At 31.5% G+C, this 23,119-nt stretch overlaps 2 protein-coding genes across 3 annotated transcripts; one reads left to right on the forward strand and one right to left on the reverse strand.

The window, feature by feature from the left end:
• Positions 1 to 2,844: 2,844 nt before the first annotated feature.
• On the reverse strand, positions 2,845 to 7,292 carry LOC121209400 (glyceraldehyde-3-phosphate dehydrogenase GAPCP1, chloroplastic). Its single transcript, XM_041080018.1, has 14 exons — positions 7,006 to 7,292; positions 6,418 to 6,494; positions 6,252 to 6,319; positions 6,076 to 6,114; positions 5,335 to 5,435; positions 5,095 to 5,207; positions 4,811 to 4,910; positions 4,560 to 4,706; positions 4,204 to 4,264; positions 4,021 to 4,118; positions 3,776 to 3,918; positions 3,599 to 3,682; positions 3,434 to 3,523; positions 2,845 to 3,226 (listed from the first exon to the last, which is right to left on the reverse strand). Exons 1-14 carry the CDS (start codon positions 7,111 to 7,113, stop codon positions 3,169 to 3,171), a joined length of 1,287 nt encoding a protein of 428 aa, XP_040935952.1. The 5' UTR covers positions 7,114 to 7,292; the 3' UTR covers positions 2,845 to 3,168.
• A 13,340-nt stretch (positions 7,293 to 20,632) lies between these two features.
• LOC107962255 (nuclear transcription factor Y subunit C-2) lies at positions 20,633 to 23,087 on the forward strand. 2 transcript variants are annotated; one of them, XM_016898579.2, is made up of 2 exons: positions 20,633 to 20,807; positions 21,962 to 23,087. In XM_016898579.2, exon 2 carries the CDS (start codon positions 22,000 to 22,002, stop codon positions 22,813 to 22,815), a length of 816 nt encoding a protein of 271 aa, XP_016754068.1. In that variant the 5' UTR covers positions 20,633 to 20,807; positions 21,962 to 21,999; the 3' UTR covers positions 22,816 to 23,087. The 2 variants fall into 2 exon arrangements, with proteins under 2 accessions (XP_016754068.1, XP_016754064.1); XM_016898575.2 differs by having other exon boundaries at positions 20,646 to 20,807; positions 21,947 to 23,087.
• Positions 23,088 to 23,119: the final 32 nt, after the last annotated feature.

Raw genomic sequence — 23,119 nt, forward strand, 5'->3', positions numbered from 1 at the left:
ACTCAATTGCAGAATATTTAATTTCATATTAAGATCAATAAGAGAGTATATTCCTAATTCCCAAACCAATTAGGAATGCCACAATATTTGTTAAAAAATGGGTATCATTTTGGTCATGTGTTATCCTTCACTTTACAGTGTAATTTTTTTTTATTTGAATAATAGTTGATATTCATTAGAAAATATAATGGGGGACAACCACTCTGCAACGGGACTAAATCGTTTCCTCCAGTCATAAATGAGCACATAGACCAACAAAACAACAAACCAAAACACAACAAAAAGTAAATGAGAAAACAAAAGAAATTAAAAGTAACCACCCATCTAATCTGTAGAGTGTAGAGACCCCGTCCCCAAACTGAAGCCTAACGATGAAAACCAGAAGCTAAACCGTCTCCTGCAACCACAAACCCATCAAAGAATATTCTCCAAAACTCAAAGAATGCATTCGCTGGAACCCATTTCTGCCAATCTTGGTTCGCTACAAGTTCAACCTCCCCAGGAGCTTCCTCAATCCAAAATCTAGGTTCCGAGGGCCAAAGCCCTCATCTTGCTAAAATATTAGCCGTCAATGACGAATCTAGAAGGGCTGTCCCCTAAAATATAAAATTATTATTTAAATATTTAAATTTTTAAAAAAAATTAAATTAATAAAATTAAAATTATACTTTAATCCCCTAAAATTATAAAAATTTAATTTAATTCTTTAAAAATTATAAAAATATAAACTATAAAAATTTAAAATTTCATTCTAGCTTTACCCCTAAAAGACTATTCTAGCTTCACCTAAGTTATTTGCCAATCTTCCGACATAGGCAAAAGTAATATAATCAAACCTTCTCACCTTCCTTTTGAAATCTTAAAAAATCGGGCCCAACACTAAATTTGTTTGGATTCGCATTATGTAACTTCTTTGTGATAGTGTAGTTTTAATTTTATATTTAAAAATTAATATTTTAAGTTTATGAGAATATGTTATTCAAATATAAATAATAAAATTTCTAACATCAGACCTAAGCCAAATTTCTCAGCATTAAATAAACCTGAACTAACTTGGTAACCATAAGTTAAATTAGTATTTTTTTTAGGTACTTAACTTACACCTTTAAAATATATTGACGTAGCATTCGAATAACATGATATCACATAACGGCCTCACTTTTTACAATATGGCAAAACTAAAAATAAAAAGTCAAAATTTTATTTAAAATTTTTATCACGTGTCATCATACTATTAATCATAAAGTGCCACGTCAACTTTGTTTCCTTTTTAATTTAATTTTTATAATAAAATCATATTATTTTTACACAAGTAAAAGAATAAAATAATTCGCTAGTATGAATAAATTATTATTTTAATCTTATAAATTTCCTTTTTATATACAACACAACATAAACATGTTTAACAAATATATATATATATATAAATATATTTTTAAAAAACAACTTAAACATGTATGTAAATATATATTTAAAAAACAACTTAAACATGTTGAACTAAACATATAATTACTTCCTATTAATGAAATATTAAAAAATATTGCCGTCCAAATATATTAAACATATATTAAAATTAAACATGTTGAACTAAACACCTATTCATCTGCAATTGCGTGCAATTTAATTTGCTTTTTATTTTTATTCTGCATATTTCCTTATTATAAATTATTATTATAACATTTATGCAACTAACATCAGCATAGTATGGGTTGATGATGTGATATATTAACTCATATATTATTAAAACTTATGGTTAGAAATACATTATTTACATGAGAGACCAAATAAATTAAATGGAAAATTAAAATATTTTTTAAAATTAAAAGATTAAATAAATTATTATATTTAATAATAAATATATCTACATGAGAGAGAATTATCAAGAAATATTTTCAAATTTTATTTCAAAATATTTATAGAGTAAATTTGAGACTTTTTAATTATGAACATTTTGAGTAAAAATCATTTTCCTTCTAAAGTATGTTAGCTTGAAATGTTCAAAAGTACCCATTTTGAGCCATCTCCTCGTTTATCTCAATAAGCATATGCTTTACGATATTGATATTATGCATTATATATAGAATATTCTAAACTAGTGTTTAAAGATGTTTATGAGTCCGATTAGATCATAAATATGATATGAACATATTTGATGCTTGCTGAAATTTAATCCTACTCGAATTATATTTTTAAAATTTTATTCAATCTATGTATATTTATAAAAATCTAACCCAAACCCCTGCCCTTATTTTTTTTAATATTGATAGTATTTTATTTTAATATTTAAAAAAATTATTTATTAAAATTTTTACATAATCTTACCATTATTTTAATATTCATATTAAAACAATATAATATATCTAATATAGATTTATTTTTTTTAATGTATTCTAAATTATATAATATATGAAAATAACATAATAAAATATTATAAATTTAAAAAAATATATGAAAATAACATAATAAAATATTATAAATTTAAAAATAAATCAGACTAGACTTAAACCTTAAATGTTCAAACTCAAACTCAAACTCAACCTTTATATTAAATCCATCTAAATCTTTTTTTTCAAGCTCATTTTTCGTGTCTAATATTTATACTCAAATTTCAAACAGACCTTTAAAACTAAACGAATTACCTGACCCTAAATAAGTCTACAAACGTCTTCAATTTGAAATTTAATTTTTATACCTAAAAAACTAAAATTTACTTTATTGTTTTAAAATTTCTAAATCCAACTATTAGCACCATCAGCCCTCTACATAAAAAATTTCAGATCAAAATTTATTGACGTGCTTATATATAGGATAATAGGATATTGCCCAAGACATCATTATAACAAATGAGCATAAACCCAGACGATACATAGATTTTAAAATACAAGATATTGCCCAACAATGTTTTCTCACAAAAGACAATTCCCCTACTCTTGGCCATAAATAAGAAAAAAAGAAAAAAAAAGCAGTCTCGATGTGCTCATACAAAGCTTCAATTATCATTATTTCTAGAATTGCATTCTCAGGTACCTGATTCTTCCCTGGATATGCAATCGACAAGAAAGAAAAAACCACTTCGGGGTACAATCGAATTTATGCCTACTCATTGAAACAAACATCTACGATAAAATTGTGGTGTCACTCAATTGGAACAGCATAGCTCTAAAATATTCAGTCGCGAGTTGCTCCTACTAGTGCAATGTGCTCGATTAGGTCAAGTACTCGGTTACTGTAAAGGAATTTCAAGAAAAAACCATCAGATTAGATATTATGTATTTCAAAGGAGTCAGTGTCTCGGTCAAGTACTTGATTAAGTACTTCACTGTGGTGTTTGCTTTTGTGTCTGGACGTGAAGCAGGGCATGCACGCAGTGTGTGCCTGTGTGTGAGTGGATGTGTCGCGAGCAAGAAAGAGAGTGAGAGAGCTTAAAACACACCTGTAACCCCATTCATTGTCATACCATGAAACAAGCTTCATGAAAGATTTACTTAACCCTATTCCGGCTTTCGCATCAAAAATGCTTGACCTGGGATGAAAGACCGCATCACAGTGAAGGCATGTCCAATGGATGTGTCATTAAAGATAGAGAGAGAGAGGATACCTCGAATCACCAACAAAATCATTAGAGACAACATCTTCATCTGTGTATCCAAGAATGCCTTTAAGTGGCCCCTCTGCAGCATACCTTCATTTGAAAATTAAGGTAGAATTACAGTGAATGTTAAATACACTCACGTAATGATAAGGAAAAAAAACAACCAAAAGTTCGAAAACTCACTTCATGACTGCTTTGACATCCTCATAGGAGGCACTCTTCTGAAGTCGACAAGTTAAATCCACAACAGAGACGTTGGGTGTAGGAACACGGAATGCCATTCCAGTAAGCTTTCCATTAAGTTCAGGAAGAACTTTTCCAACAGCCTATAAGGAAAGCAGAGAGATCATAATTTAATTTTAGTTACAACAATAGTTACGAAAATGAAAAACCGGGATGGAATATATTTGGCTATTTCTCTCTAATACCTTTGCAGCACCAGTTGAACTAGGGATAATATTTTGGCCAGCTCCTCTACCTCCTCTCCAGTCCTTCATTGAAGGGCCATCAACAGTCTTCTGAGTTGCTGTATGTTAAAAACTACCGCATTAACGTAAAATGCAATATCATGTGCAGCAAAAAAGAATTACAGGCAGATAATGACAGGATACCTGTAGTTGCGTGGACAGTTGTCATTAAACCCTCTACGATACCGAATTCCTCATGGACCACCTGCGATATTTTATATCACAAAAACTGAGGAAAACTGCCAAAGAAGAAGGAAAGCAAACCAGATGCTTCACAGGGAAAATGGCCAGGTTAAATTAAATAATGCTGTAAAAATAGGCAGATAAAATTTTCATCTGCTACAAACTCAAAACATACAAAAGCAAAATCTTGGAGAAGTGAAAGTCCTACAAAGAGACCAGTACACCTCAATAAAAAACAATGGAAGAACAGATTTTAGTTTAAATGCCCTTCTTGGTGATGAGATTGATATGCTTAAAATCAGAAAATGCAGTCAAACCTTGGCCAGTGGAGCTAGACAATTGGTAGTGCAACTAGCATTAGAAACTATGTCCATGCTCGGATTGTAGGTATTCTCATTTACTCCCACCACAAACATAGGTGCATCTGCCGAAGGAGCTGAAATTACAACTTTTTTGGCACCACCCTACAAAACACGTTCATGGAAGTTCATTTTGGAGAATTCTCCGAAGTGCATGCACTCACAGGTGTGCTTGTGCTATGAGATGACAGGAAAGTACGATAACTAACCTTCATATGTGCTGAAGCCTTAGCTAATGTGGTGAAAACACCAGATGACTCAACAACAAACTCAGCCCCATAATCACCCCAAGGGATCTCTGCAGGGTCCCTGGTGGATATTATTTCTATGTTATCCCAAGCTAAGATAGTTTAATAGCAACTTTTAATGAAATCAAATAACAGAATTTTGTGATGTAATTTGCAAATTTAAAGCCATGGGAATAAAATATCCCACTGAAGCTATATAGTTCAAATTCCAATCGATATTCATGAAAACCTCTCCAGAACAATACCTTTTGCTTACAACCTGTATTTGCTTGCCGTTAATTTCCAATGTGGACTCATCCACAACTCTGATAGTTCCCTTAAAGGGTCCATGAGTTGAATCATATTTGAACATATAAGCCTGGACAAAATTTAAAGTAAAAGAAAAAGATACTTCAGAATTGTTGACAATTTTGATAAAGCAGGGAAAATTTTAATAGTGACACAAGGCTATAGACCAAATCTAAAGAGCAAATGGGCAGACTTACCATGTACTTGGCATCAATAAAAGGATCATTGACAGCTACTACATCAATATCATCCCTTGAGGTTGCTATTCGTAAAACCAACCTTCCAATCCGACCAAAACCTGCAAAGGTTCATTACAAAAAATGAGTTGATGCAGGATACATAAAGCTACATAAAGCAACACTGAATTAAGGTAAATCAACTTGGTTTAGCACTTTAGGACCTAAAACAATGACATTAACAGGATTCTAATTCTCTCACATGTTAGCCCACATGCTTACCGGGCCCATCCAGCAAGATCTAAAAAATGTTTTTAGCTCCACCTACCTCAAAATACAGAATAGACAAACAACTGAACTAAAGGTCAAAAGCTAACTTAACACTAATGACAGTGTAAGCATCAATCCAAGTTCTATTTTAGCGCATATAGCTTCTGAAACTTTTCAATCATATAAACTCTAATAGTATATATGAAGTATGAACGGCAGTTCTTCACAACTTTTCCTCCCCCAGGAAAGGTTGGGTACCAAATGGCACATGCCTACGTTACCCTACCAACACCCCAATGCACAGTAACCACATGAGCTAAACATGGGATGCTAGTCAATTTCTATTTTGCAAGCATACTCACAACGACTTAAATACGCAAGATAACTGGATAGAAACAATTTCTACGGAGATTAAAGAAATAACATGGTAAAGATGCATATAACCATCAAATAAAGCAGAGAAAAACATTAAATCAAATTAAGAAAACATACCATTGATTCCAATCTTTGTCTTGCCACTGCTCCGTGACTCTAAAAAAATAGGAAACAAGCAAAAAGCAGAACATCAATGCATACAACTTGTTAACTAAGTTAAAAGAATTAGATAAGCCTTTTTTCTGTCCTTGTCACCCTTCCCAAGCATAAAAAAGAAGGTAACAAATTCTTACTTGGAACTGTAGGAGGAATTTCAGTAGCTGTAGCTTTGATGGGCTGGATGCTCCTTGAGTTGCATTTCCTAAATTTAAAAAAAACCTTCAGTATCAAAGGAAAAAAAAAACAAATATTTGCACAATAAAGAAAAGAAAAATGAACAATCAATACGTGTAACTCAACTGTAATGAAGAAGATCTAGTTGAAACAGAGGCACCAAAAAAGGAGTTGAAATTTCCACCAAAACCAAGGCTGGAAACCTGAACAATATAGCATTTACATTGATATTGTCAATAAGTACATTGAGATCGCCAACTAACAATAAAATAGCAATGAAATATAAACTAAAAATAATTAAAATTAAAATTTAAACATATATTTTATGTAAGTTTTTTAAATTTCATAAATTCATCAAAATAACGAAAAACCGACTTAACACTTAACAGGTAAGGCTCACTCACCAATCAAACAATCGAAACGTAACTAAGTCAATCTACACCCGAAAACTAAATAATAAAAAAAGGATGAAAAAAGTATTATAATCCTTAAGACTCCGTTTGGTTGCAGAGAAAACATCCTAGAAAAACAATAATGAAGACAAAATAGAATGATTTGATGTTGCACAAATTTCAGTCGTTCAGCTGAAGTGTAAGCTCAGCTCAGCTCTAAATATTTGTTTGCTTTAAAAAGACGAAAAAGGAAAAAGAACAATCGTTTTCACTTATTTTTAAAAGCTAAATACGGTGTTGATCAGAGGAAAGTGAAGGCGACCTTGAGGCGATCAGAGGGTGAGAGATATAGGTCAGACCGATCGGAGGCGGCCTCGATGAGAGAGGCGGAGGCGGCGGCGGTGGATCTGAAGAGAGAAGAAAAAGCCATTGCTAAAAGCTTCAGAGTCGAATAAAAAATGAATAAAAACCCTAAAGGATACTGTTTAAGGAAAAAAAAAAAAAGAAGAGAAGCTTTTGGCTTTTGCTGTAGAGAGCAAAGCACGAGAACAATTGTGAAATATATAATATGGAAAATATGAAAATGAAATTGTTTATGCTTTTCGAAGGCAAATCAAAACAGTCACGACAATTTTTATATTTATATTTGTTTTGGATAAACTACCAAAATACTCATATTTATTTACCTCGGTTTACATTTTAGCCATTTATATTTAAAATGTTACATTTTAGTCACTTACGTTATCATGATGTAAAATTGTAATCACTGAGCTGCTAACTACCGTTAACAGTGTAACGGTAAGCTCACATGGCATGTTAAATCATCATTTCAAACGAAAATTTTAAGTTAAATTCTACAATTGGTCCCTATATTTTTTTCATTTTGAGCAATTTAATTTTTTTCTTTTATATTTTTTTAACTTTATTTTTTTTCTTTATTTTTCATTGACTTCTGTTTCTCTCTCTCTCTTTTCCTCCCTCACCATTTCTTTTAACATAGTTTTTTTTATATTTTCTATTTGTTAAAACTAGTCCACAAACTTACCTTACTCGAAAAATTAAATTGTTTAAAAAAATAAAAGTATAGGGACTAGTTTTCTTCTATTAAATAAATTTTTTTATATTATATTTTTGGCATAATTGTAAAAAAAGCCCTCAACCTTTGGGGGCTTTTGGATATATGCCCCTAACCTTTTTTTTTTTGAAATCAGCCCTTAACGTAACGGATTTTTCAGACATCAACCCAGTTGAAACGATAAACGTCAGCTGACCATTAGTCAATAGCCGGTCAAAAAATTTGGTCTACGTGGCGTTGCTGTTGACTGATGACGTGGCTCACATTAAAATAAATAAGCTGATGTGGCAAAAAATTAAACAAATTTAATAATCATAAAACCAAAAAAAATCTTAAATCCCCAAACCCCCAAAACCGTTTTCCCAAATTCTAAAATCCCCAAATCGTGAAATTTCCTAAATCCCTAACCTCCGAAATCTTTCATTGAATCACTAACAGTCTTCAAGTCCCTAAATCTTCAAATACCTAAATCGATAGCATTCCGAAATCTTCTTGAAATCCCTAAAATTTTTACGAATTAAATCGTTGAGAACGAAAAAACATAAATAATCGTGAGAGTTTCCGCAACCCAAAATCGAAAGGTAGGTGCTTTCTTATTTGGTTTGTTGGGAAAATAAATTCCATTTTTGGTTTGATTAGTTGGTTATTTGTGATTTACTATTGCAATTTGAGTACAAAAATGTAGGGTTTGTTTTGTCGATTTTTGATGCGATGGTGGTCCTAATGTTGTTGATAAAATTGTTGTAAAAATTGTAGATGGTTAATTGTGATTTATTATTGCAATTTCAGTGCTAGAATGTGGGGTTTGTTTTGTCGATTTGTGATGAGACAATGGTCCCGATGATGTTGATTTCTGTTACCCAAGCAAAAGAAGTTAAAATTGTAGACATGTGTTACTGTTTTGTATAGTATTCAAATAAGTGGTCCCGATGTAGGTAGTGAGTTCTGTTTTATTATTTTTTAATGTTTTCTGCTTAGAAAAATGTTTTTTTATTCAAAGCAAATTGCTTTTGCTCAGAAAAGATGTTAAACTGGTAGACTTCTGTTACTGCTTTGTTTGTTTTTTAAATGTTTTTTGCTTACAATGTGTTACTGTTTTTTGTAGATGTCATAAGATGATGAATATTATATTATTTTGCATGTGGGTAGGCACTTTGTAAAGGATCCATATGTTAGATATGTAGGTGGAGAAGTGATTAGGCTTAAAGAAGACCCAGACACAATATCTTATTTTGAATTATGTAAAATATTCAAAATTGGGTTAAGGTTTAACACTGTCATGTTAATCTATTTTCATGAGCCTGGTAAAGTAGGGTTACAAAATAATCTAAGGGTGATTTATGATGACACTTCAACCACAGCTATGTTAGACTTTTGGGTCAAGTTTAAGGAGATTGAGCTATATGTTGAACATGAGGTTGATAACCCAATAATTGTAGATGAATTTTTTTTGTTGACTACTGGGGAGGGTGATATTGAAGGGGTGGAAGTTGATAGGGAGGGTGATGATAAAGGGGTAGAATCTGATGATGAAAGTGATCTAGAAAAGGTAGAATCTGGTGAGGAGGGTGATGTATGAGAGGTACAAGCTGATGGGGAGGGTGTGCCTGCTACCGGTATTGAGGTAGATGAGGATATTGGTATGGAAAGTGGTGGACATATTAGTTTAGGGTCTACTGTTGGAGAGGATAATGATAGTGAAGTTGCTGGTAATAAATATGCTAGTGATTTTACAACATCAGATGGAGTGGATAATGTTGCTGATAAATATGTTGGTGATTTTGCAACATCAGATAGAGTGGATAATATTGCTAATAAATATGCTGGTGACTTTGCAACATCAGATGGACTAGATAATGTTGCTGCTACACATAGTGGAGAAGAGGAAGATGGAAATGAGACTGAGGTATGGGACTCAGATGAACATGGAAGCTTGGTTGAGTCCGATGAAGATGAAGAACATGAAGATGGTGAGAGAAAGAGGAGCAAGTTTCCCTTATACAATGATAAGTTAAAGATTAGTCTGGGAATGTTATTTAAGGATGGTAAACAGTTTAAAAGTGCAATTCTAAAGTACTCCAAAGAATGTAGAAGACGACTAAAGTTTATTAAGAATGAACCGAAAAGGGTTGTTGTGAGGTGCATTGCTTCCCCTAACTGTCCATGGAGAATTAGGGCTAGCTACAGTCCTGTTGCAAAATGCTTGCAAATAAAGACGTTTCAAGATGAGCACCATTGTTCGGTTAGTTTTAAGAACAAAATGGTGACTGCTGCTATGATTACCCAACATTTTGAAACAACTATCAATGATCATCCTAAGATAAAGCTGAGGGAAATTCAAAGAAGATGTGCTTCTGAGATGCATGTAAATGTAACCATTGACTGTTGTTATAGAGCGAAGAAAATAGTGAATGAGAAAATGGCTGGGAATCATAAGGATGAATTTGGTTTGCTATGGGACTATGCTCATGAGTTAAGGTCAAATATGCCAGAAAGCACAATAAAAATGGCTGTTCAAAGGGTGACAGCAGACTTCCTTCCACATTTTAAGAGGTATTATGTGTGCTTTGATGCACTAAAGAGAAGCTGGAAAGCAGGGTGTAGGCCACTCATTGGATTAGATGGTTGCTTCCTAAAAGGCCCATTTAAGAGTGAATTTCTCACAGCTGTTGGAAGAGATGCAAACAACCAAATGTTTCCTATTGCATGGGCTGTGGTTGAAGTGGAGTGCACTGATTCATGAGGTTGGTTTCTCAGTCTCCTATCAACTGATTTGGGCTTGGAAGATGAGTATGGGTACACAATTATCAGTGACCAACAAAAGGTTAGTAAATATGCAATTTTAAGCTTGATATTGTTTTTTTTTAATCTGTTATTTGTATTTAACTAATATTTTCTAACAATCTATCTCGTTCATTAATTTGACTTAGGGCCTTGAGATTGCAATTTATGACATACTACCAAGGGTGGAGCATAGGAATTGTGCGAGGCACGTGTTTGCAAATTGGTCAGGGAGGAAGTTAAGGAAATCTTATAAGTGTGATTTCTGGCAAATTGCAAAGTGCACGACTGAGAAGGAGTGGGAGGATCTATGTTCAACACTAGAGAAGAAGGATAAGGATGTTTACGATAATTTGATGAAAAAGTCTCCAAATATGTGGACTAGGGCATTTTTGGGGACTACTTGTAAATCAGATATAGTTGACAACAATTTGTGTGAAGCATTCAATTCAAGTATTGTCGAAGCTAGGTTCAAAAGCATTATCAGAATGCTTGAGGATATTAGGACCAAGATGATGACTAGGATAGTACAAAAAATGAAGTTATGTAATGGATGGAAGCAAAATTATGGTCCATTGGTGAAAGCTAAGTTTGATGCCAACAAGAAGGACTGTGTAGAGTGGCAACTGATATGGAATGGTGAAAATGGATGTGAGTTGAGAAAAGGAAGTTACCAGTATACAGTGGACCTAAGTCAAAGGATATGTAGTTGTAGAAGTTGGCAAATAAGTGGGATTCCATGTTCCCATGCATGTGCTGCCATGTATCACCTAGGGCTTCAACCAGATGAATATCTGGATGAATATTATCACATTGATACCTACAAAAAAGCTTACTCTTTTCGAATGCAGCCCATAAATGGGCCACATGATTGGGAAAAAACTGGTATTCAGCCTGTGCTACCTCCTATTGAAAGGAATATGCCTGGGAGGCCCAAAAAGAATAGGAGGATGGCCAAAGATGAACCCAAAAAATTAAAGCCTGGTCATTTGAGTAGGAAAGGTCTACTCATGACATATACTCAATGTGGCCAACATGGCCATAACAAGCGGTCTTGCAAAAATTCGAAACAGGTACAGTGTTGTTCTTTAGTTATAAATATTGAGTACATTTTTTATTTAATTTTTTTTTATTTTGTTTAACCAATGATTATGTTTAATTTTTTGCAGCAAGATGCCCAACCACCTAAACAAGAAGGGAAATCTTCCATTAAAAGGTCAACTACCTTAGATAAATCTAAGGGAAATCTTCCATTTTTGCAGTAAGTTTCTTCCTTTTACTATTGATATGAGTTATTTTATACAATGTTAATATTAATATAAAATGCTCTTGTAGTCTAATAAAACCACAAGGAGCATGATGACAGCTTCATGCCAATATGGTACTGGACAAACTTCTTCAACATCCAAGTCGCAAAATAACAAGCCAAAGGCTCCTCTCGACCACCTGGGAACACAAGAATCAGTCGTAGGAAACACGAGTAAATCATCGTTATTTTGTTTTGAATGACTTCTGTTGTTTGTCTTGTGATTCACTATAATAACTTGCTTTTGATATTGTGTTGTATATGTTTTCTATTTAACAGGACCATCTCGTGATAGCTTTTGATCTAAAAAATACTGTGTAAGGTATTTTGCCTACAACATTTTGGCTTTGGAACAGAAGATGGTAGTTACATTTTGAGCCTACAACATTCTGGTTTTGGAATTTCCCATTGTTGAATATTATTTTGTTGTATTAAAAACCAATATGTTGGTTTTCATTTTGGTTTATGTATAGCTCACTTACATTTTGGTTTTTGGCTGGTATAACGTTGATGGTGTATAGGGTGAATGTTGTATAGACTAATCATATGCTTTTGTAAAGAACATTTATCGAAATTGTAAAGTACATTTATCCAAATGATCAAATTTATCCTTTTAGTCTTATGTTTATTGTCACTACATTATTTATTAAGCTAAATTAAATTAGGCATAAACAACAAATATTGCTCATTACTTCCAAGCATAATGTTAAATTACATAAAAAACAACCAATATTTTTCAATCAACATTTGCAACTGCTAGTTGCATATGCCTCTTACCAGTACTGCCAAAAAAGAAACCTATGGTGATGCATACAGTACATAACATAGAGCAAGAAAATAACATCTTATACATTGACTTCTCTTTCTTGATAACTTTAATTTTTTGCTTCATGGTCAACACTTTTTTCCTTAATGCTACTTCTCCTTCAACACCACAAATTGATCTACCTCCTTCAACCTCAATGTCAACGGCACTACTGTCACCATTATGGTTACCATCAAATGCAACCAAATCCATATCATTCTTTCTAAGTGCTAAATTATCCTTCAAAAGATTTCGTTCACTATCACGCAATTGACGCAGTAACTCAGTCGCACAGTTACACATTTTCCCATCGTACCACTTGAAGAAATCACAACCACCGTCCTACAAACAAATCCCAATTCAGCCAAATTGAAATAATCCAAAATGAAAACAAAACAAATACTGAGATTTATGAAATCATCAAAATTGAGCTCAAGCTCAATTTGCAAATAAAAATTCTTTACTTACCCGAAAATCTGAACAACCATAAAACCTCCTCCCCGAATTTAAATCGCTCCATGAAGTGTCTCTTGGAGCTAACTTATTGCAGTGACATTTTACTGCTGGTCCATCGTAGGCATACTCCTTCCACAATGAAGTAACAACATTTGCATATAAGGATTTTTTCTTCGAACCATGCGTTACCCAACCTTTAGGCTGACTTTTCGAACTATGTGAATCCATGATTTCAGACGACAATGAAGAAAAATAAAAATCTCTAGAAAAATTAAGGATTTTACGATTTGGTTCTAAGGGATTTCACGATTTCGTTCCTAATAGTTTTAGGGATTCAACGATTTGATTCGTAAAAATTTTAGGGATTTCAAGAAGATTTCGGAATGCTATCGATTTAGGTATTTGAAGATTTAGGGACTTGAAGATTGTTAGGGATTCAATGAAATATTTCGGAGGTTAGGGATTTAGGGAATTTCACGATTTGGGGATTTTAGAATTTGGGAAAATGATTTTGAGTGTTTGGGGATTTAAGGTTTTTTTAAGTTTTATGATTATTAAATTTGTTTAATTTTTTGCCACGTCAACTTATTTTTTTTAATGCGAGCTACGTCATCGGTCAACAGCAACACCACGTAGACCAAATTTTTTGATCGGCTGTTGACTAACGGTCAGCTGACGTTTACCGTTTCAACTGGGTTGATGTCTGAAAAATCCGTTACGTTAAGGGCTGATTTCAAAAAAAAAAGGTTAGGGGCATATATCCAAAAGCCCCCAAAGGTTGAGGGCTTTTTTCACAATTATGCCTATATTTTTTGGTATCTTATTAAAGGTAAAAAGACCTCTTCAGTCCCTCTTAATTTTAAAATTGGGCAAATCGGTCCCTCCCCAAAAATTGGAGCAATTTACTCCTATCAATTTCAAAAGTGAGCAATTAAGGACAATTAATCACGATGTTAATGCTTTCTGTCAATTGCACATAATTTTGATTGGTATAGTAACAAATTTAACTATCAAAGTTTAAAATCTTCTATCAATTTGGTAATGATTTAACAAATTTAGGCTGTAACATTAGTGTAAATGTTGAGGCTAAATTTGTTGATTATTTTAGAATTTAGACCAAATTGACAAAACATGTAAACATTAAGAGCTAAATTTGTTGTTATACTAATTAAAATTATGTATAAAGATATTAATGCCGTGATTAATTATCTTTGATTGCTCACTTCTGAAATTGGTAGAGATTAAATTGCTCCAATTTATTTAGAGGGATAAATTTGCTTAATTTCAAAATCGAGAGGAATTGGATAGATGTTTTTACCCTTATTAAAATCTATTTTTAGTGCAATATAGTGTTTTAAACCAATTTAATCAAGAAGAAAAGAGTCTGATATTTGTTAAGATCATGGGTTTAAATCTTTTGAATTTATATAATTTCATCCCTCATTTAGGAAATTCAACTATAAGAAATAATAAGATATTGGCTAAATGTTGAAATTGGGACTAAACATTTAAAGAGTTGTTCACATCATTTCATTCAAAATAGTTTAAGGGTTAAATTATTACAAAAATACTTAAATAAGGGTTTTTATGCATTTCGTCTAAATTTTAGCACAAAATTATATGAATGAACTTGATTTACGATGTTTGAGAATCCTTTAAACACTCCTGAAAAAGTTTAAACTTCATTTAACATTTATTTGATCATTTTAAAATATTTAATTCAAATTTTATGATTTGTTATAACATTCAAATAATTTTTTAAAAATAAGTGATCAAAATATAAACTCAATAATAATTTAGTTGGCTTAGGTATAATTTATCGTTTCATTAAAAAGCGTACATACACTGTATTAATGATTTGTATTATATAAATTTAATTATTACAATAAAATCTTTCAAAATTACATAAATTTAAAAAATATATATATATATATATGAAGTAATTTTTTAAGACGGTTTGTAAAATAAAATATATATATATTATCAATGTACTAAATATTAATCTTAAATTTTAAAGGTAATTATTTATCGTAAGTAAAATTTTTTAGATTTTATAAGTAAATTAAGGATGTAACAAGTGTCACATTTATTTATATAATTTTTTTTAATATATCTTGTAACATTAAATTTTGCTTTTAAACTTTAATAATACATTAATTATTTATGTTATACTTTAATATCCTATTGTTTGGTGTTTGTACGGTGATCAGTAGGAGTATTTAAAATGGAAAAAAAAATATTAAAAGAGCAAAGCTTCTTAAGGAACCGGAAAAGCCACAATCCAAATAGCAGCTCTTTCTCTCGCCCTTCTGACAGATTTGACTTTTTCTTTAATTATCTTAAAAAAGAAAAAGAAAAAGAAGGGAATTCACTACTAATTTCTAGCGTGTGCGTGTATCACGTGACTTTTACGTGAACACGTGAGTCTCAAAGACAAATCTTAACCGTACAAATTATTTGGGGGCTTTCAATGAAAATTACAAAATAAGGTAGCTTGTAAAAAAATAATTTATTTGTACTAAATTACAAAATCTATATACTATTAGAATAATTAATAAACTATTTATTATTCTAATGAGCACTATTATCGAATTACTCAAATTATTAATTTTTAATTTGATCAATTTAATTAAATTATTATTAAAAAATTATTCAATCAATATGCAGATTAATCGGTAACTAATTCTTAATTTGATTAGATAACTTAGTCCTAAAAATAGTGGTTGAGTCGAATATAGTATGTCCTTAAATATCCAAATTCAAGTTATACTATGTGTAATAGCTATAATGATAAGTTTAGTTCTTAATGTTTACAATTTTTTGTCAATTTGATCCTTATTTTTTTAGTTAAAATTGACCATTAAATTTTCAAAGAAAGTCGAATAATTTTTTTAAAGGAGATGTCATCGTATATACTCTGTGCTAACATGACAATATGATCTTATTGTCACATCAATAAATAATTTTAAAATTTTAAAAAATAGCATGAAGTGCACATGAATGTCATGTTTAAAAATTTTAACTTTTTATTTAGTATAAGCAGTTCGACTATTTTAAAAGGTTGATAATTAAATTCGATTTTTTTCAAAAATGTTAATAACACCAACAAGTGGTTAGAACTTAGAAAGAGTTAAAGTGAAATTTTTTCCCAAACATTTGAATTAAGTTCGAATCAAGTGATTCTTGTTAAGAGAACTTTACTTTGAATATCACTTTGACTCGAACAAGACTAATCTCATACTCTAAAACACATTAAAACATTGAAAGATATAAAGATAAAAAATTAAATTCTTATTTTTTATTTATTTATAACAACCAAATTATTAAATAAATCTATTTTTTTCAAAATTATGGAAATAAATCAATTTTTTATTATTTATAACAACATCTGGTGGATGCGTTTTAACAAAAACGATTCATTTTGGTCATTTTTAAAAAATTGGCCTATTGACGAAATTTTGAAAGAAAAGGGCTTTGTTTGATAATTTAATTATTTATAAGTAACGAGACAGGTTGAGGAGAGATGAAGTCGGGTCGGATCCGGGGTTGCATGGAAGAGGTGGCAATGGCGAGGTATTGTTCCCAAGAAGCAGTAATTGATGAAGACAAGTGGGGAACTGTGTGAATCACGTAGGTGACGTTGTCGCGTAGCGGAGAGCAACAAACTAAACTAGGCGGAGTTCTCGAAAATGCCGAGGGAGGTGGACCGATGTGACCCCCCGACTCTCGGCTTTTTTCTCTTTTTAGATTTCACCGGTCCTACACCGTCGCCTCCTCATTGGCCTTTTGCCCTTTTTATATTATTTTTGTTATTTTATTCATTTTTAAAAGGTTAACGTTCAATACTAATCAAAATAGGTTAAATTACTATATGTCCCTGTATTTTTCTTACATTTAAAATTTAATCTTTTAATTTTTTGAATTAAAAAATATAAGTTCGGTTTTTAACTCAGTTAAAAATTTTCTATTAAATTCTGATTTATTATAATATTATTTATTTTGTTACTGGTTTTAAGTTTTTTCGTTGGTTCAAAATGTAACACTGATGAATTTAATAGCAAAATTTCTTTTGGATGATTACAATATTGGGAAAGAGAGAACGGAAAGATGGGATTTTAACTCGTGTCATCTATGTGTCGAGCATGAGCTTTATCCAGTACTCCAAACTAGTCTTTGGCAACAAAAAGATAATAAGCGTATTAACAATTCGACTTAAATTTTGAAACTTGAAAAGTTAAGGGATTGAACTTTTAAAAATAAAAATAGAATGATTAAATTTCAAATATACGAAGAATAAAGAGACCTAGAGCATATTTTAACCATCAAATATTTATGCTATATAAAAGGTTAAAATATGCCTATAATCCCCGAACTTTTCAAAAAATAGTAATTTAGTCTTTGTACTTGTATTTCTAGACATTTAGTTTATTTACTTTACAGATTTCAAAATTTAAATCAAATTATTAATTTTATTATTTTTATTAAATTCAAATTAATTACAAATATTTTTTTTCAATTATATAACTATCAAATCAGAAGTTATTTATTTTAAAATATCACAACAATACATTGAATAAAAAATTAATAATATAAAACAACAAACAATATTAACATATAAAAAATTTAAAATCAATATATAATGTAGTGGTGGGTAGGTGAGGTTAGATTGCCCTACTTCATCTTTGCTTGTACCTACCCCTGCCAATCAACCTTTGAAGTTTCACCAAATGAAGGGTGAGTGCTTTCTTACAAAATCAATACAAACCTAACTATAAAATAATAATAAATTGATCTCCTTATAAAAATATATATATATAAACCCCTCTTCCCTTTTATAATTTAAGTATAATCTAGATGATATTCAAATAAAACTCTCTAATATTATTGACTTCAAAATTCAAATTTTGTTAAAATTTAAAAATTAATTCATCTGTTTCAATATGTTATAATTTGGTATTTATATTTTATGAAAATTGAAAAGTAAGTGTAGTTATAACAATGATGCTTGACCAGTTTAAAATGAATTTTTTTTATTTAAGTTTATTTATAATTTATAAAATTTTAAATTAATAATAATAAAATTACACTTTACTCTAAAAATGACAAAGTAATTTATTTAATCCTTTCAAAATTATAAAAATATAAACTATTAAAATAATAAAATTATATTTTTATTATCATAAAAATATAAAATTTAATTAAAAAAAAGTTCTAACTTCACCCTAATCTTGATCAGCTAGTAGGCCAATCCTATGTAAGTTTTGTGTGGGCTTTATAATGTTTTAATTGGATTTTTTGAACGAAGTAAATTAGATATATATGAATTTTGTAATTATCAATTAATATAATTGTACTTACAAAAAAATGATTAATGTTGTTATCGGGAAATATAATTATCATTTTTTACTACTTTTTATATATAAATTGCTGAATTATTAATTCTCGAGCTAATGCTTTAACGACGATTTTAATAATATTATAAAAATAAATTAATTTATTAATTTTTGTAAAATATGATAATTAAAATTTGAGAAATTAACTTATCAATTTTCGAGAGATAAAATTCATCAATTGCATATTTAATTTTATATGTTTTATTGTTTTAAGTAATCAATTTTTAAAATAATTAATATTTTATATATAATTACAAACTAAGATAACATTTATATTGTAAGTTAAATAAATTCAATTCTTCAAAAATTATACTTGGATTGGTTCTCAGCTTCTCAATCTTGAATTTTCTAAGACACTTTTCACTACCTTTTTCGTCACGTGACTGGGTATCGTATATTTAGGAAAGGTCCATCGCCCATGGGCTTTTCACGTGCTCTGTAGCTTTCTGATAAAATCTTAAATTACCCTTTCACTTTACTCTTTTTCGCAGAAGAGTCTCCCTCCCTAACATTACATTTGTAGCGATTGAGAAAAAGAAAACTGAGAGAATTGAAAATAGAATGAACTAATTTTGAATATTATTTGAATGTATTTGATTTGATTTATGCAGAGTGATGATTAATTTTTTTGTCAAACACCCATTTGATACGAGTTCAAACTAAGTTATCCCGTCTTTACCTCAATATTGTATAAAAAATTAATTTATAAAAGGATATAATTATTAACTTTGTTATAATAACCTACCTATTGTGAATTCACTTCATGATTCGCCAACCTCACATGATGCTTTGCGAGCTAAGGACATATATGAGACCAATACCTTGTCAATCAAGACATTTTTGGTAAGGCAAACTCATACTGTGGGCACCGCACTCATGACAAAGACAAAATATCAACCATTTATATATTGCATTTATCAATTATTTTGACGTGACAATCTATACCTAATAAGAATAAACGTTAATAGGTCAATTAAGCTTTAAGAAATACGAAACTAATGAAGGAACGATACATGACACCTTGTGAGGAATCGAGTATGCTCTTTACAAGACCCTCCAAGACCAATGAATAAGGATTTTTTCTCTCTATCTTCTTCATTCATACCTTCACTTACAAAAGCCCTTCTTCCTCCCTCCAATTCTAATCACCTACGACTCTCTACCTATGGAATGAACCATCATGAACATCGTAATCTTAATCTGGTATCAACAAAAACTAAATTTAATATCTTTTTTTTTATTATAAAAATACATAGAACTATCCATGTCCATCCCAACCTTTAAATTAAATGTAAATTTTACATAATATACAATAAATTTTTATATTGTTATACCCCCACCCTAACATGACACATGGCAAGTTGTCGGATAGCTTGCAAATGGCCCTTCGTTAAGAGTGGTCTACATATAAATCGTCGCAAAGAATCATCTGCATCAACCATTCATATGGGGCAGTCTGCAAGCGGCCCTCTATTAATCCCCATTTAGTTAGCCTAGAAATAGTCCACTTCACACCCTGTTGGGACCATTAAGGCATAACAACATCATACAACCCCAATGATGAGAATATCAGAGTAAAACCATACAATACATTCTATAGTTACAATTGACCTACAATGACCCTATTATATGGCCAACACATAACATTGTAAGATACTATATTGTCAACTACATGACATTATAGGACAAATGATAACCCCTTATATAAGCATGAGTGCACGAGAGATTAATGATCAACTCCTACCTTGAAAACCCGACACAACAATCCTAGCTTTCTTCTCCTTTTTTTACTCTTAACTCTCCGGTTATGACCGATAAACCAATACTTCTTTTCACTATTCTCACCTCATTATTGACCACTTATATCGACAATTTTTTTAATTTAAAATATTAAAAGTTTTAAAAAATTTTAAATTCATGAATTCAACCGTTTTAAAATTGGATTTAGATGAGTTAAATTATTTTAGTATTTAATTTAATTCCAGTTCAGTTTCAAAACCGATATCAACCAAACCGAGCGCGCTACTCTAACATTTTCGTCCACTAAATATCAGCCACGTGGAAAGAACAACTTTTGACCCAACTCAATACTCTCACTGTTCAACACGTGTCTTCCCTTTAGATACCCCAGATGCCTTGATTAGTCATTCCCCCTCTCAAAATTTCAAAGTCTTTCTTTTCTTTTTTTCTTTATTTTTTCACATTAAAAGAAAAAAAAAAAACCCTCCCTCCTTTCTTCTTCTCTCTTTGTTTGTAATTTTGGTTTCTTAGAAGATTCAGCTGCAAAAAGATAGAGAATAAATTACAGGTAAATTATATAATTTTTGGGTTTTTTCCCCTTAAAATTTATGTTTCTGTTTTTGGGCTTAGTACTTTCTTGTTTGGTTGGTGGGAAAGTACCAAATAGAAAAAGAATTTTTTTTCCCTCTATTGGATTTTTCTCTTTTGTTTTGCTTCGGGTTTGGGTTTGTGATCTCTAATCTTAACTTAAGCTAAAAAAAATAAAAGAAAAAAAATTGAGAACTTCAGTAATTAGTAATATTCTGGAAATTCCGTGTGTTTGTGTGTGTGTTATTTTATTCAGTTCTTAGTTATTATCAGGAAGCAAGCAGAGTAATTAGGCTTATTATTTGGCTAAAATGGGTCATAATTTTACTTAAAATCATGTCTTATTTAGCATTAAAAAAAGAATTAAAGTAATGGGTTTTTCTTGTTTGTTTAATTTCTTTCCTTTTCTTTTTATAAATTAAATTTGCAATTGCTTGGTTTTAATTAGGTTACTTCATGCATGTCCATTGCATGGGTTATTTTAAGAGTTTGGATGGATAATTTGTTGTTAATTTAATTTAATTATCATTTATGCCTGCAATTTGGAATAAACTAGTGAATTTCAAGTAGTTGGTTACATGATTTATTTTAAATTTCAATTTTAATCATTTCTGAAAATGATTTTTTTTACATTGAATTGAAAATTGTATCTTAATTGCTGTTTTTCTTTGGTTTCTCAAATTGAAATTGCTTTTGAATTTGGCATTTTTGATATACTTGCATACGCTCAAGCATGAACCTTTGCATTATACAGAATCAGATGAGTATCATATATGAGTAAATTCATTTCTTATAACTATGTACACACATAGATATATAATCGTAACTTTATACCCATACCCATGTCCGAATATGTGTCATAAATCTGAGTATTTTAGGATCTATTAACGTAAAGATTTATCTTTGGACTTTGGGATGCTTACCTTTTGGTATCATTGGGAAGCAATACTTCTTTGTCATGGTGGGGAAACTGGAAAAGAGATGCAATTATGGTGTTTTTCGCCAGAGTTGTATGGTATAGAATCTTGAAAATGGTGGTTTGAAGAATATATATGTTAGCAATGTTACACTTATATGGTATCTGCTTGATGTGTACTTTGTTCTCTCGATTTGTGACAGCGTGGGGTATTTCAGGATAAAACGAGGGCAAAGGGATCTTTTGGGAAATTACCATGGACCGATCTGAGCAAACTGAACAACAGCAGCAGCAGCAGCAACAGTCTGTGATGGGAGTTGTAGCTGGTACTGGACCAATGGGTTATTCTACTGGTCCCTATCAAGCTGCTCCTGTGGCTGCTTCCGGCACTCCAGCAACGGCAGTCCCTTCACCAACTCAGCCTCCGGCTACTTTCTCTGGTTCTCCGCACCAACTTGCCTACCAACAAGCTCAACAATTTCACCACCAACAGCAACAGCAACAACACCAACAGCTTCAAATGTTTTGGGCCAACCAAATGCAAGAAATTGAGCATGCATCGGACTTCAAGAACCACAGTCTCCCGCTCGCACGGATCAAAAAGATAATGAAAGCAGACGAAGATGTGCGAATGATATCGGCGGAAGCTCCTGTTATTTTCGCGAAAGCTTGTGAAATCTTTGTCTTGGAACTGACCTTACGATCTTGGATCCATACAGAAGAGAACAAAAGGAGGACGCTACAAAAGAACGACATCGCAGCTGCCATTTCACGGACAGATGTCTTTGATTTCTTAGTTGATATTATCCCGAGGGACGAGTTAAAAGAAGAGGGACTCGGGGTCACCAAGGCCACCATTCCTTTCGTTGGTTCGCCTACTGATATGCCATACTATTATGTCCCACAACATCCGGTGAGGCATGCAGGGATGACAATGGGAAAGCCGGTTGATCAAGCTGCATTGTATCCCGGCCAACAGCCTCGACCGCCTGTGGCTTTCGTTCCATGGCCCCATGGTCAGCCACAGCCACCGCAGCCGCAGCAATCTGAACAGCAGCAAAGTGATTCTTGATTGAGAAGGGATGAGCTCCAAGACATGGTAATGTTGACACTTCTAATGGTTGGAAATTGAATTTAGCACTGGTTTGTTTGTAGTTAGGTTGACGTTGTAGGTTTATGGAGGATCTGGACTCCGAGTTTAGGCTTTTTATGAATGATAGGAGATCTCGAAGTAGCTATGTTTATGTTTTTAATGGAGGAGCGATTAGTCGGAAAAGCTTCATTCCGAGCTAATCGCGGATTCTACAACTAAAGCTGAATACATTTCTCTGTTAAATTCAAATATGTTTATTGTTCGTATTAAATATTAGTATCTA

The sequence above is a fragment of the Gossypium hirsutum genome, chromosome A11 (assembly GCF_007990345.1).
Source record: "Gossypium hirsutum isolate 1008001.06 chromosome A11, Gossypium_hirsutum_v2.1, whole genome shotgun sequence".
Classification (NCBI taxonomy): domain Eukaryota; kingdom Viridiplantae; phylum Streptophyta; class Magnoliopsida; order Malvales; family Malvaceae; genus Gossypium; species Gossypium hirsutum.

What these genes read in the sequence shown, in the direction of transcription:
- LOC121209400 (XM_041080018.1), bottom strand. Translation starts at nt 7,113, where the DNA reads ATGGCTTTTTCTTCTCTCTTCAGATCCACCGCCGCCGCCTCCGCCTCT. An exon ending in CACCCTCTGATCGCCTCAAG is followed by an intron (nt 6,495 to 7,005) that starts GTCGCCTTCACT and finishes TATATTGTTCAG; the next exon opens with GTTTCCAGCCTTGGTTTTGG. An exon ending in TTATTGATGCCAAGTACATG is followed by an intron (nt 5,208 to 5,334) that starts GTAAGTCTGCCC and finishes AATTTTGTCCAG; the next exon opens with GCTTATATGTTCAAATATGA.
- LOC107962255 (XM_016898579.2), top strand. Translation starts at nt 22,000, where the DNA reads ATGGACCGATCTGAGCAAACTGAACAACAGCAGCAGCAGCAGCAACAG.